At 55.5% G+C, this 15264-nt stretch overlaps 1 protein-coding gene across 2 annotated transcripts in view; it reads left to right on the plus strand.

Moving 5' to 3' along the window:
- Window positions 1–15264, plus strand: part of GFRA2 (GDNF family receptor alpha 2) — an 85996-nt gene that overhangs the window by 68506 nt on the left and 2226 nt on the right. For both annotated transcript variants that reach the window (XM_082729313.1, XM_082729314.1), the window contains exons 5-8: window positions 2941–3050; window positions 3581–3721; window positions 5557–5729; window positions 15150–15203. In XM_082729313.1, the coding sequence (XP_082585439.1) occupies window positions 2941–3050; window positions 3581–3721; window positions 5557–5729; window positions 15150–15203 (478 nt within the window). The remainder of the gene's footprint in view (window positions 1–2940; window positions 3051–3580; window positions 3722–5556; window positions 5730–15149; window positions 15204–15264) is intronic.

Here is a 15264-nt window from a genome sequence, read left to right on the forward strand (position 1 = left end):
TGAAGAAATCGGTGAAGTCTGCCACTCTGGGGATGTATGTTCCCAGAAAGGGCTTCCTGGGGAAGGGCTGCTGGGGGGCCTTGGGGAGGCACTGAGACGGAGTCAGGCTTAGCATGAACAAGTGGCAGAGCAATGCACTCCTGTATTTGGGCTAAGAGTTGACCTGCATTCCTCTTTGGTAGGGAAGAGATGGAAACTAGGGCTTTGCTTGTTATCTAGCTTTCTTGCTCACACCATGCAGGGGCTCCATCCTGGCTTTATTTTTTTGCCTGCCCCCCTGGCAGAGCTCCTTACCATTGGACTATGTGCTCTTGGCTCCTTCTGGAGGGAGGCACTTGGCCAAAGTGAGCAGTGATGTCCCTAGAGGGGCTTTAGGAGTTTCTCAGGGCCACTGTCACAAAGTCCCACAGGCGGGGAGGGTTAAAAGAGAAATTTAATCTCTCACAGTTCTGGGGGCCAGTAGTCTCAAATTGAGGAGCTGGCAGGGCCCTGCTCCCTCGAAAGGCTCAAGGACAGACTCTGCTCTGGCCGGTCTCTTCGCTGCTGGTGTTGCCTGTGGTCCTTGCCTTCCGGGGCCTGCAAGTGCGTCCCTCCAGTCTCTACCTCTGTCCTCACATGCGTTCTCACTATGTCTGTGTCCCTTCTGCCTTCTTATAAAGACCGCTGTCGTTGGCTTGAGGCCCACTCTTAACCACTGTGCACGCCTGCAGGGAGCTCACTCCGAAATAAGGTCCCATCACGGGTGCTGGGAGTCAGGACGCGCCTCAGCCCACAACATGTACCTCCAAATCCCCTCCACCCAGTAAAGTCCCTGCCCCCATCCCCAGGTCTCTGGGAGACTGGGGTGTGGGCAGAGACCATCCCACTCACACGGTCAGAGCACCTTTGCATACCTGCAGGGCACACAGTAGGACACGCTGCTCCTGCTGCTCCAGATCCAGTCTTACTCTGCAGAACCTGAAGCCTTGGTTAGAGATGCTGCTTCTCCCTATTTTGGGGCTGGGTGTTGAGGAATAGAGAGTGTGTTCCTGGGTGGGAGCAAGAGGGAGGACACCTGCAGATTTCCCTTTCTCCGGGACGCAAAAGGTTGTCTGTGCAAGGACCCGTCAAGGGCTTCTGCGCAGGAGCTGTGATCTCAGGTAATAGCTTCTCTGAGCCTCAGCTTCCCACTCCATAACGTGGGGCAGTAACCACAGTCGTGCGTCCCGTCTTGGAGTTCAGGTCTCAGTGCGGGTGAGGATTGAATGATAAACGGATGAGTGTGAAGTATCCTTCTGTCAGTCATTTTTTTATGGTGGGAAATTACACATTCCATAAAGCGGACTGTTTTATCCATTTTTGAGTGTGCAGCTTCCTGGCATTAAGGATATTACAACGTTGTGCAAACAGCAGCAGCGTCCCTCTGCCTCCGGAGCTTTCTCACCTGCCCAGACAGTGAAAACATGTTTTATGAAGAGCACTTTCTATTCACTGGATAACTAAGGAGCCTGAGTGCCAGAGAAGGAAGGGTTTGCTTGAGTCCCCGTGAGTTAGGGGCATAGCTGAAGCGAGAACCTGGGGCCCTGGCCAGTGAGTATGTTGCTCGTCTTCCGTGTCCTACACCTCTGTGGGCTGCAGGATCTGGGGATGTCTGAGCATCCCCGGGTTGAATTCCTCTGGGGAGCTTTCTCTCCCCCAAACTGCACCCCCCCGGGACAAACTGGAATGTGTCGCGTGATGAGACACATCTAGCTGTCTGCTCTGAGGGAGTTCCTCTCAACCTCTTGTCTCTGTCTACCCACTCCTTTCTCAGGTGTGACAGGGCTCCAGTGGAGGACCAGGGTGGCCAAATTTGGGGCACCCTTTGGGATGGCTTCATGAGGTATTGCCTGGAGAGAGTGGGGGCAGGGCATCAAGGGCTGTGTTCTGTCCCTTCCTGTAGCTACCATAGCCTTCTCATGGAGCACGTATTTGTTGAGGTCCTACTGTGTACCCATTGGGAAAATACGAGTGAACAAGACCTTATTCCTTCCTGTTAAGAGCTGCTACAAGGCACAAATGGTACGATACAGGAGGAACCCATGGCAAAGGGCACTCACCTATAGGAAGTGATGACAGGAGGTGGGATGGCCACCCCTAGCCTAGGCTGATGGGAGCCAGGGTGCTGGGGCAGGTTAGACTTGGGTGTTCTGGGTTCTGTGGGACCTTGCACATCAGGTGCTAGAGACACACCTGGGCCAGAGAGCATCTGCTTTCAGGTGGATCAGGGTCGAGGAGGGAGGTGCCCAGGTAGTTATGAAGTAGTATTACAGGTGCCAACAGAGGGGAAGGGTGACAATGGTTTATGCCACCAGGGGAAGGAAGGGCTGATTCTGCCCTCGTGGGACAGAGAAGCAGGAGGAGAGCCAGCAGGGGAGGCTTTGCGCTGACCCAATTCAGAAGAGGCCAGTCAGGAAAGCCCATGGGTGTCTCAACCCTAGGGGAACTCTTCTTTTCACCTGCCTGGGGGCTGGCTCCTGTGACCCTCGGACAGATCCTGTGAGGGAGCAAGGCAGGGATGACTGTGTGCGTTTTGCAGGCAGGAGGAGTGATGTGTTGAAGGCCTAGAACAAAGTCACCTGGGAGTGTGGCCAAGCAGAGAGCAAGCCCACTTTCCTGCCTTGGTCCCGGACATTCTTGGTAATCCCACTCCGGGTTCTGGCTGTGTTTCTCTGACTGAAAGATCCATTAGGAGCCTGCCATGCCTCAGCTGTGTCCCTGGCTCTCCAGGACGTCCTGCCCTCAAGGAGCTCCCAGCCCGAAGCCCCCAGCGGTTTGTGTTCCCCTCCATGTTCGTCCTCTCCATCTTCCTAGCTTCCTCCTGCCCTGGGGACCTGCAGGGAGGAGCTGCTTTGCCGCAGAACAGGTGGGAAGGCAGCCAGACTAAACCATTCTCTCTGTTGGGTCTTCTCCTGACACCAGGTCCCGGCTGGCAGACTTCCACGCCAATTGTCGTGCCTCCTACCAGACGCTTACCAGCTGCCCTGCCGACAATTACCAGGCGTGTCTGGGCTCCTACGCTGGCATGATTGGTAAGCCGTCCCCGTGCACCTGGGCTCGTTGGGGCTCCTGGCTGCCTGTCCCCCATGGGCAGGGGGCCCGGCTCAGGGCCAGAGGGTGGACAGCCTGAGCTTGCGCTTCTCTGCTGTGGGAAACCAGGCCAGCTCTTTAGTGTGGGGCAGGGAGGTCCTCGGGGTCTTATAAGGCATTTGAAATGAGGAAGTAATATATATTGCATGGCTCAGACATTCCAGGTACTGCACTGAGCAGTATACGCAGATTGTCTTACTTTTATTCTCACAACAGGGCTTACTAGGGAGGGGTTAGCGTCCCCATTCTACGGATGGGGAAACTGAGGCTTAAAGTAACTTGAGAAGGTTCACCTGGCTAATAAATGTGGTCCCTCGGATCTAAACCCAGGATGCGAGCCTTAGTCTCCCTGGTTCTAGAATGCTTGCTCTGCTTGCTGGAGAAGGCAGCTCTCTGTTGTGTCTGGGGCCTGGGTCCCAAAGAGAAGGCTCACTGTTCCTCTCTCCTTTGCCTTCCCTTTCTCCCTGCCCAGGGTTTGATATGACACCCAACTACGTGGACTCCAGCCCCACAGGCATCGTGGTGTCCCCCTGGTGCAGTTGTCGTGGGAGTGGGAACATGGAGGAGGAGTGTGAGAAGTTCCTCAGGGACTTCACTGAGAACCCGTGCCTCCGTAAGTCCTCCCAGTCCTTCCCTGTGGCCCTGACGTCCCAGAGGGGCCCCGTGTATGGCTGCCTTAGCCATCCCCTTCTTTCTTCACTTGGGTGCTCAGTGCTGGGGCTTCCCCAGCAACCTATAGAGACCTTGGGTTTTGTGCTCTTGGAGACTCTACCTCCTCAATGGTCAGTAGGCCAGCCTCAGTTTAGCAGTGGAGGCCTTGAACCTGTGTCAAGTCAAGGTCAAAAGTTTCTGGTCTGTTTTCTTGAACAGCTTCAACCGGGTTTCTTTTCAGCATCTGTCACTTGTCCCTTTAAGGATCCACTCCCCTTTAGAATTGGTGACTTTTCTTTTCAAGTCATCAGACTGCTATTCAAAAGGCTAGAGAGGGAGGTTAGCCACAAGTCCTGCCTGCTTGGATTTGCTTAGCCTGACAGCCTTGCCTTCTGTGCACGTGAAAATCCCCTCCCTCCTTTCCTCTGTCCTTCCTTCCTTCCATCTGTCCATCCTTCCTTTCTTTATAGCACTGGGGATTCAAAGAGATGAGTCACAGTGCCTGTCATTGAGAAGCTCGCAGTCTCACGGAGGCACACCATCAGGGGGTCACTGTGATCACAGGACGGGGTGAATGACGCTAGGGTGGAGGTTTGCACCGGGCTCTTCAGGAGCTCTCCAGACCCTGGAAGCTTCTCAGAGTCTGGCCCATTGAGGGACAGTGGGCATCTGTCCGCTTATGAGGCAGGGGCATGCTGGTCCACCTTAGGCAGAAGGGGTTATAGGACCTGCAGACCCCTTAGTCTTGCTAGAGAGAGTGAGGATGCCTGGAGTTGCCTGGGTAGGGAGGGGGAGTCCTTCTCAGGAAGGGCCTTGCAGTCCTGACGATGTTAGGGTTTGGTGGTCCTGCCGGTGGCAGAGGTGGTGGTGCAGGCCACTGAAGGGGTGTCAGAAGGTAGCATTGTTCCAGACTCACATTGCAGAAGTCCCTGTGTGGTGGGGATGTTGATCTGACAGGGGGCCCATTGCAAGTGTGCTCAGAGGGCGGAGATGCTGTTCGCAGAGGACGGCGTGATTGAGCTGGAACAGTGGTGGGGAGGAGGGGGAGAGGGAGTGGATGGATATTTAGGAGGTGGGCTTCCCTAGTGCAAGGGGGCAGTTAGGGAGGCATAGTGGGGGACCTGGGTGGGAGAGTTGACCCCTCAAAGGGGCCAGAAAGTCGTGATGCAACAGGAGGGAGTGATGACTAGTTGGGCTGTGGACGGGATGACCTTGAGGTGTGTGTAGAACTTGGAGGTGGAGGTGTCTGTAGGCACTTCGTTCGAGGGTCAAGTCTTGGGGACAGGTTTGTCCGAGAGGGCCCACCAGTCCTCAGTACACTGGTGATAATGGTGTGGGAGTGGGGGAGGCCACCCCGGGAGGAGGACTGAGTCTGGGGCTCCTGGAATGCCAGCAGTGGGACCCAGAGCCATCTGAGGTAGTAAAGGAGCCAGGAGAACCTGTACTGGGGGGGACTTCTGGGGATGGGGGGATTGGTGTAGGGGAGTGGTGCCCCAGACAAGCTGGCACTCGCCACCCCTGGCCCGGCCTGCTGCCTCCGTCTAGGCTCCCCACATCCATTTACCCTGTTCCCTTCCTCTTCTACATTTCCTTCTCTTGTGGTTTCTTGTCTTTTCCTCTTGCTGTTTTCTTCTCTACATGGGACATGTCAGTAGTTTCTGAATATGAGCTCTGGACAAGGTAAGTTTGGACAAGCCACAGCCTGTGCCTGGCTCTGGGTTGCTCTAGAGAAGGCAGCATTGGGATATGAGCAGCAGCCCCCATCCCTTTGTGCCTACCTGCTCTCTCCCCCGACAGGGAATGCCATCCAGGCCTTTGGCAATGGCACAGATGTGAACCTGTCCCCCAAGAACCCCCCATTCCAGGCCACACAGGCCCCTCGGGTGGAGAAAGCGCCTTCTTTGCCAGATGACCTCAGTGACAGCACCAGCCTGGGGACCAGCGTCATCACCACCTGCACATCTGTCCAGGTGAGGGGGTACAGCTCTGTAGCCGGGGGCAGGCTGAGGGCCTAGAGAAGCACCACATCACCAGAGGCGGGGGTGAGACGTTAGTGAACCGGGGACCGGGGCCCGGGCGCATGAGTTCCTTCCTCTGGATTGGCACCCAAGAGGCAGGGTGGAACTGTTGGGGCTAGTTTTTTGTGCATACGTTCCCCGGGCATTCACTTTACAAGTGCGAAGCACCTGTCCTATTAGAGGATTGTGCTAGATGCCCTGGGGCTCAGAGAGATGTAAGGGTTACCGTTCCAAGCCATCTGCTGCTGACCAGGTATTGTGCTAGCGCGTTCTCTACCTCTTTCGTTGCCTTTTCGCACAGCGAGGTGTTGGGCTTCTTGTTTTATACACGGGAAATGGCCCAGGAGGGTTAGGTAGCACACCCAAGGTCACACAGCTGGTTAGTGGTAGAATAAGATTTCAGACTTACGTCAGACTCCAGAACCCTTGATGTTCGTTTGCTTGTCCATATGTCCGTCCATCGATCCACCTAGCATGTGTTATGTACACGTTGTGAACAGGACTAATGGGAGAGGCAAGGGAGGCATTGATGAATGAAAAGGACACAGTCCTGGCTTTTGTGGCCCTTATAGTCTCGTCAGGGGTCGAACAAATCAGTGAGCATTGGGCATGGACTGTGGTCAGTGCCACAACAGGGGACACAGGTGGCACTGTGGGGGCATGTCATAGGGCTCCCCACTCAGCCGTTCTCCTGGCTGCTGTCTGCTCTCGGGCCTGCATGCCAGTGGCTGCAGTGGATTCTTTGCTTAGGAGGTTGGTTCCAGTCAGAACACACACACTCACACATATATCACTTATGCTTACACAACACACACACATACATACTCACGGACACTCACACAACACACCCACACACACACACACTCTCTCTCTCTCTCACACACACACACACACACACACACACATTCTCAGACACTTAACTTGCATATACACGTTCTCTCCCACATACTCATACACACACATATGCTTTCTCTCTCTCTTTCTCTCTCTCTCTTTCACACACACACACACACACACACACACACACATACACCCCACTAGGGCAGGGTGTACAAGAGGACCTTGTGCAGAATATCAGGGCAGAGGAAGGACATCAGTGAGCTTGAAGGTGGTGGGGTATAGTGGGGGAGTTGGGTCCCGAGTTGCCCTTCCTTACAAAGGAGCAGTCCTGCCTGGCGTGGCGGGTCTGGAGGACAGGTGTATAGATGTGGGACCATAGCTGACAGTGTCATACTGTGAACTTGAAATGTGCTAAGAGAGCAAACCTCAGGTGTTCTCACCACAAAAAGGGAAAGAGAAGGCAAATGGTAAAGATGTGAAGTGATGGTTATGTTGATTGGCTTGTGGCAAATATTTCCCAATATGTGTATATGTATCTTTCCCAGTATGTGTATACGGTCATCGGGTTGTACACTTTAAATATATACAGTTTTTGTTGGTCAGTCATAACCTCAGTAAAGCTGGACACCCCCCAGCGCCAGGATGAGGACTTGATCAGGACGTGGCCCTGTGGGAGGCGTTCCGGTGCCCTGGGACCTGTTGAACCGTGGGAGCAGATGAGGGTGCCTGTCCTCGTTGGGAAGCCCAACCCGCTTCCCTCCTGGTGGGTTCCTCTGTGCTGTAACAGCTGACCTTCAAATACCTACGTGTGGGACTCAGCCTGGGCCCTTCCGTGCCCTGCGGCCATCCATGAAGTCACCCCTCTGGATCTGGGCTAAGGGGTTCATGTCACCCTTGGGCAGCTCCTAATTACACTAGTCATGCTCGAGTGGCTGCTGGTGGGGGCTCGGGGGCCTACCCCAGAAGTCCTAGCTCAATTTCATGCTAGAATGGAGGCGAGCAGATCCCTGGTCAGGGCTGGGCCCCCTGTCACATGACCAGACACCACCCTTGCCCTTGACACCCATGTCCGTCAGGGCACTGTCAGCCTTCCTGAGCCCCACGGGGCCGGCTTGCACAGGGAGATGCTGACTCAGCAGATGGCTGCTGACCTTTCCCAGGATGTTTGCTGTGACTCACCATAGGTATGGAGGAGCTCAAGGCCTGTTAGGTGTTAAGGATGTTGGGGGTGGGGGGGCTGGGCAGGGGAAGCTGACTGGTGGGGGGGCTCCCCAGCCCTGGTCCCTGTAACCGCCCACTCACAGTCCAGTGACTAAGTCACTGTGGGCAAGACAGCAGAGAATGGGGGTTCCAGGAGGAAAGGAAGAGATGCAGACCCTCGGGGTGGGGTGGGGGATACTAACCATCCCGCCTGGCTCCTTCTCATGGAGCCTGAAGGAGGAGGGCCCTGTTTCTGCTTTTACCAGTCTTCAGTGAGCACCTACTGCTGGGGGCCAGATGCTGGGAGGGCAGAGTGAATAACCCCTCCCTGCCCTCCTTCCCGCCGGAGGCTGGTGTGGGTGGTTTTCCCGTCCCCTGCTCATGCCCTTTCCCTCAGCTCTCCTGGCTTGGAAGGACTCCATGGTGGCCTTTGTGGGGCCTTTGAGGATGACAGCCACCCATAGCTACAGAAGGGGGGTCCCTGTGTGAGGGCGGCAGAGGCAGAGGCCAGGGTGTGTGGCACACACCCCGTGGAGAGGGAGAGGCAAGGTCACTTTACCTGTTTCCGTCTTCCTTCCCATCAATAGGCGCAGGCCCTTGGGGAAGCCTTAGGGACCCCCTTCACTGACAGAGATGGCAGCTAGTTGGGGACCCACATAAGTGATTGGACGTTAGGACCAGAGGGCCTTTTGAGATCTCCTTCTCAAACCCCAAAGGATGGCAACTGGGGGAGGACAGTGACTTGTCCAGAGCCCCCCACCTGCAGCTCCTGGACAGTGTCCCCTGGCTGTATTGTGTGGCCTCCGCCTCCAGATCGGCTACCCAGAGGGCTTTCCCATGGTGTGGAGTGGGGTCCACAGCCCAAAGAGCTCTTGTCCATGTCAGGGTGCCACTGAGCAAAAACATGGGTGGCCACAGAAGAGCCAGGAGCTAGGAGGCCCCCAACTTGGCCCTGTGTCTGCGTGTCCTGGATGCTATTTTGAGTCCTATTCTCATATGCTTCCCCTCCTGGCTGTGGCCCCATTCCAGGCAGCCCTGCCATCCTAGAACTCATGGGTGTTCTATGAGCATGGCAGGATCCACAAAATGGTTCCTCCCTGTCCCTTCTGGCCTTGCCTCTATGTGTGCTTCCACACACCCCTGTATGAGTTCCCTCCTTGATCTGAAGCCGAGCCGGCCTGTCCCCTGGGGTCAGCCTGAGGACTGTGGTGAGCAAGATGCCGGCCCGTGCACTTGCCAGTCCCTTGCAGCGAAATGCCTACTTCGATTCACCTTTTGGGGTGTTCCCCTGACTCTGCTCCTGCCTTGCCTCCCTTGAGCCCCCCTTATGATGTGTTCTGCTCCCTCTCCCGGGTATGCATCCCTGAGGGACAGAGGCTGCCTCTCACCTTCTCCGTTGCCCTGCGTACCCCAGCGCTCAGTGCGTGGTGCTGAGCAGGTGCTCCAAAGAGGCTGAGGGAAAGAACCCAGCGTCCCCAGTTCATTGGGCTTAGTGGAACTTCCCGCTCTCCATTCTAGAACAGGCTCTGTGTGCTTTCCTGCTTGCAGGCCACTCTGTCTAGCTAACCTCCTTGTGGTGGCCGTCTGTGTGCCTGCCATGAGGGTAGGGAGGTAAAGCAGTCTTTTTGTGGAGGACCTGTGAAGAGTGTCCAGAAGGCTCTTCTGTCACATGATGGGGCCTGAACCAGGGTGGTGCTGTGCGGATGGAGGAGGCGGGGAGATTGGCCACCGGCTCTGGCTTTCTCTGCTCACGGTTTGTTTCTAGTGTCCTTGGTGTTCCCTGTGGTTTTCTCTGGGCCAGTTTGCAGGGACCCACGAGATCCCCTGGAGTCTCATCTTTTCTGGGGCTGCAGGGCCCTGACAACGAAGTCTCCTCTGATCTTTTTGGTTCTTCCAGCCAGTTTTTGCTCTTACCCTTGGTAGTTCCCATCACATGTGGGGGCGTTAGAAATGTATTTGGAGGGGGTGACCCAAGCCCCCGTCTACACACTTACAAGGGCCTCAGCAGCCTGCAGATGCTTTTGTCTCCTCATGCTGTCAGGATGGACCTCTCAGCCAGTGCCCAGCTCCCCGGGCATCAGAGTGGGAGGACTGAGAGGTCTGGCCGTGGTCTGAGAGCTCCGATGTGCAAATACAACTCATTTCCAAGCTTTGAAAGACTTGAATGCATTCCTGCTTTTCTTCCCTTGCTCTGACTCCCTTAGGGTCATTTATTTATTTGTCCGTCAGGACCTTTATTCACTTATTCACCATGGATCCTCACTGCGTGTTACTCTGATCCAGGCTCCGAGGCTGCCCAGCTCAGTGGGCCAGGGCCTTGGTTCCACACTGTAGGATGGATACAAGGCCTGCTCAGATAATTGGGGGAGGAGGCCATCGGCACATCAGGGAGGCTGATGATGGGACGTGGGATCGGAGGAGGGAGGGCTGCTCTGGACTGGGAGTGGATGCAGAGGACTCACAGGCTGAGTTCACCCCGCTGCTAGGCCTGGAAGAGCAGGGAGGGCTGAGTGTGTTGGAGTGGAGTTGGGGTGGAGTGGATGAGGGCGTTCAGGCGGAGGGGCATGTGGGAGCAAGGGCACGTGGTCCGCATAGCGCAGGATGGGGCCAGTAGGGAATCTGGCCTGTTACCTGTTGGATAAATTAAGCTTTATTGGCACACAGCCACACCCCATTATTTACACATTATCCATGTGCTACGGGCAGAGCTGTCTAAAATACTCATGAGGGCGCCTGGGTGGCTCAGTGGGTTAAGCCGCTGCCTTAGGCTCAGGTCATGATCTCAGGGTCCTGGGATCGAGTCCCGCATCGGGCTGTCTGCTCAGCAGGGAGCCTGCTTCCTCCTCTCTCTCTCTGCCTACTTGTAATCTCTCTCTGTCAAATAAATAAATAAAATCTTTAAAAAAAAAAATAAAATACTCATGAACTGGGCCCTTTGCAGAAAATGTTTGATTGCCCCCTGGTCTGGAAGAACCACGGGCCCTGGTTTGGGGGAGAATACCAGGTACTTAGATCGGAAGGATGGGTGGGAAGACAATCTGATGATCAAGCTGCAGTGGGAAGTGTGGAGGGGGCTCTGAGGGCCTTTGACTGGGGAGTGTGGTGGTGGGAGGATGAGCTCTGTGGTCTGAGACCTCCACCTGGGACCAAGGTAGACATTGGTTGGTAAGGGGGAGACACCTGTGGACCTGTCTGATTTTTGTCAGCATTGATAGTCATAGGCAAGATGGTAGGGCTAGATGGGGGGAGGGGGTGAGGAGAGGAGGGGAAGAGGCGTGAGTTACCAGGTGGGCCTATCAAAGGGGAGGTGGCCAAAGACACTGAGATCTGGGGCCGGGGCCAGGAACAGAAGCAGAAGACGCAGTGTTCCTATGGATGCAACACTGGACTTGGTCCCCGGCACCTAGGCCAGGCTGGCAGGGCCCTGGGACTGCCAGACCCAGCTTTGGAAGTGGGGACAGAGGTGGGTAGGGAGAAAGAGAAAGACAGTAATTTCTTTCAGCTGCCTGGGAAAAACCCCTCTGGGAGAAATTTCTAGAAGGATCAGCTTTGCCTTTGATGCCATTCTCCCTCTGTGTCTGAGCCCCTACTCCCGTTCTAGTCCCCCAGTGCTACCTGCTGCTCTCATCCTCTGAAGGCAACCCACGCTATAGCCAAGGGCACAAAGGCTCTGCCCCCTGTCGTCCTTGCAGCCCAGACCTGTGCCCTTTGGGACACAGTAGCCCCACAGCCCTTGAGCTGGCCTTGAGGAGAGAAAAGGCTCAGAGATGGAGCAGGGGCAGGACAGGGGTTGAAGCAACTCACCTCTGTTCCCCTAAACTTGTTCCATAGGAGTCCAGGAAAACTGGATGAGTGGGTGTCACAGGCAGCCTGGGTGGAGCCCAGCCTTTGAGGGCAGCCTATAGCTGGCAGATTCGGGGAGGGAGCAGCTTCTCTGCTCCCCTTTCCGGAGCTGGCCCTGAGGTGACTTGTGTGGATGTTTATTTCTTTCACTAGGGCGTGAGCAGCGCTGTGAGTCATTCATCTTTGGAACCCCTTGTGGGAGCCGTGGGGGAAAGTTAATGATGGGTGAGAGAGGCAGTGGATCTGAGCCACCGGTCATTTGGCCATTATGTAGAGGAACCTTCTCTCTGCACCTTGCCCACAGGCTGCTTTCAGAGGTCAGCTGGTGGGCAAACCCCCACATGGCTCTGTGTGGCCAGGGCTGGGTGAGGGTCTCAGGGTGGCTCCTGGGAAGATTGCTGCAGCCTTCAGCGTCTGCTCTGTGTCTGCTGGAAGTCAGGTGCTCCTGGCCAGCCCCTGTGTTTTGCTTCTCCGGCTGTCAGGTAGGGCAGGGGTAGCCCCGGGCTCCAGCTGGCCCTGGCTCTCACCTCCTGGCCCCATCCTGGGCCAGGCCTGCCTTCCTGAGGCCCTGCCTTAGGACGCAGAACCAAGCTTGGCTCAGCCTTATGCCTTGTGGCATTAAGGAGCCCTTATACCGGTGTGGCGTCTTGCTGGGCTGTGTGCCCTGTCTCGTGTAATTGTCACCGTGGGTCAGCGAGGTGCTTTGGTCTCGCCCTATTTTATAGATGGCGAAATTGATGTCACAGGAGATGAAGTGACTTGCCTGGGTCACCGGATGAACACAACTTGAGTCTGGGGCTCTGGCCTCTCAGGCTCTTCCTTCCTCGGATCCGGGAGTGGTCCTGTGGGGATGAACACCAAGGATTAGGGCCCTTTGGCTTAACAGGGAAAGGCTGGATGGGTCTGTGAGGACAAAAGTCTGTGAGCCAGATCTCCGAGCACCTGAAGGAAGTACTTGAGGACAGCAGGCGAAAGCCCCGGATGTCACCCTCACGTTCAGGTTCAGTACACGTTCAGTTCAGTGTGTGGCCGGCGGGCCCGGAGCCTGCTGGACTGACTTGTCATTGATTCAGAAGGACTTAAGTCCATGCTGTGGGTGATGGATGCCCAGTGAGTAATGGGGAGCAGGCCTAGGGGTCCTAGCCCTGGTCTTCATGGAAGCCAGTCCTCTCACACCAAAGTCCTTGTGGCTCCTGCCAGGGGCCCCCCTGGGGTTGGATTGCCTGGGGGCTGGCCCCGGGGAGCTGTGCCCCTTTCTCCTGTTAATGCAGGTATAAGGAGAGGATGGAAGCATTTCCTGGGCAGCTTCCTCTCCTCCTCTGTTACCTCCTTCTCCTCTGCTGCACCCTCCCTTCCTCTCCATTCACTGCCTCTGTTATCCCGTTATCCCGTCTGCTTCTTCCACCTGCTCCTCCCTGTCCCCGCCCTCCCCCGCCCCCTTCCCTGCTGTCTGTGCTCCTTGGCTCCTTCGCTGCTGCTACTCTCTTCCTCTCTCCCTGACTTCTTTCCTCCTGCTCCTCCCCCACTCCGTTTTCCTCAAATATTTAGGCCCAGCCCCCTCTCCTCTCTGCTTTTAAGAGGAGCCTGTGGAGTCCACTCATTCTGAGGGGAAGCCCAGCCATAGGCCCACGGCTGGCTGCAGGTTGTCATTCAGATCTCACCCCCTCTCCTTGGGCTGAGCCTGTGCTGTCCCCATGCTCCTTTGTTTGCCGGGTCACCTGGGGTGCTGCCCTCCAGAGCCAGTGGGGTCCGCACCTGTGCCAAGGACCCTGAGAGCTGGCGTCCCATTGCAGAAGCCTCAGAGGTCACGTAGTTCACTTGTTTTCTCAAACCTTATTTATTTATTTTTTTTTTTGAAGCAGTATTTTTTAAGATCGGTTTTGCATGTAACTCCAACGCCTAACACCAAAACAGAGTTAGTTTGGTTGACGTGGGGGGTGAGGACGTGGATTCTGACTGACTGATTCTACGCAGGTTGCATAGTGAGGGACACTGGGGGAGGGGACGCACTGGGAGAGGACTTGTGCTGGAGGGGACAGAGGCCTGCCAGACCACTGAACCAGTGACAGCAGGAAAGAACATGGGATGGTGGGGGGCGGGGCGGGGGCGGCTGGGCCATGTGGCACAAAATGCCACAGGTGCTGCTGCAAGTTGCTCAAGGCTGGTGCCCGAGGGCAGATTGCTGAAGAGGAGGCCAGTTGGATGGAAGACTATGGTGACAGCACAGCCCCTAGGCAGGATGGGCAGGCTCTGTCCCTCAGTGGCCTCCCACCGCCCTGGCTGGAGCTCCACTTGGTGGGGGTGGTAGAATCCAGTCCTTGGGTTCCGAAGAGCCCCACAAATGTAGGGGGCTTGGCCGGGCTAGATCTTGACAGCTGAAGTCACTGACACTGTAGTCTTGAATGACATCTTCCTGGGTCAGGTCCCCGGTTCCTTTCCTTTCCTGCTCATCGTCACCGTGCTCACGTCTCCACTGTTGGTAGAGACTTTGATTTTGGCTGGCCTCTGTGTGACAGCTGGGGTCCTGTTTAGCTGACCAGATGCCCTGGGTGGTAGATTGCCTGTGATGCTTAAGGGATTATTGATACTTCTGGCCAAGAGCAGCAATTTAGGAATAATTTCTTGGGCTTCCCAGTGCTTTTGGTGGCCAGAGCTTCTCGGCAAGGGCCTTGGGAACCAAGCTGTTCGAAGCCAGGGTAGAAACACCATGTCCCCCAGCTGGTTCCCATGGATCATTATGATGACGGTAACAAAGGACGGTTACTCCTGCACACTCTCTGGTCCTGCATCCAAGCGGTTATGCCAGGAGCAGAGAATCCTGGAATCATCAGCAAGCTAGCCTTCCTTTCTCATTCCTTGCCTTGGATGCTGAGCTCCCCCAGGCCACACATCTGTTTAGAGTGGCATGGCCAACACCTGGCCCTGTGGCCCATGTCTTCCTCACCTGCACCAGTGGCAGACATCATTAATCAATTACAGTTCTGTTTCCCACAAGCCCAGACAAGGGCTCATGATCTTCTTGGAGCTGGCACTTGGATCCCTGTTCTGCTTTATGACATTCATTCATTGATTCATCCTTTCATGCATCTAGGAGAGCATTCACTGAGCTGGGGTGATGAGCCAGGCACTGTCCAATGCAAGGAAAAGAAGCCGTGGTCCCTGCCTCATCAAAGAGCTCTGAGTATAGTTGACAGACATGCAAATGGTTTATTAATACATAATGCCTTAAGTTGGGGAGCAGAGTTAGGAATCTCTTCTCCAAGAGCCCAGAGGAGACAGGACCTAAGTGTTGATGGTGTGAAAAAAGGCATAAGGGTCTTTTTGCTGCTTGGGATTCAGCTGGCATCTCCTCACACACCCTGAGCTTAATGATGCCAATGGTGGAAGGCAAAGCCATATGTTATTTGGTCTCGTTCAAGTGCTGGGGCAAAGCTCAGCCAGAGAGCCAGCTCTGGTGGTCTGTCCTTACTAGCGCCTTCTCTTCCACAGGAACAGGGGCTGAAGGCCAATAACTCCAAAGAGTTAAGCATGTGCTTCACAGAGGTGAGTGAGGGGCAGAGTGGGGGATGGGCGTGGGGGCCAGAAGCAGGTGGGATGTTTCCCA

This window comes from Mustela nivalis (genome assembly GCF_964662115.1).
Source record: "Mustela nivalis genome assembly, chromosome: 4".
NCBI lineage: Eukaryota > Metazoa > Chordata > Mammalia > Carnivora > Mustelidae > Mustela > Mustela nivalis.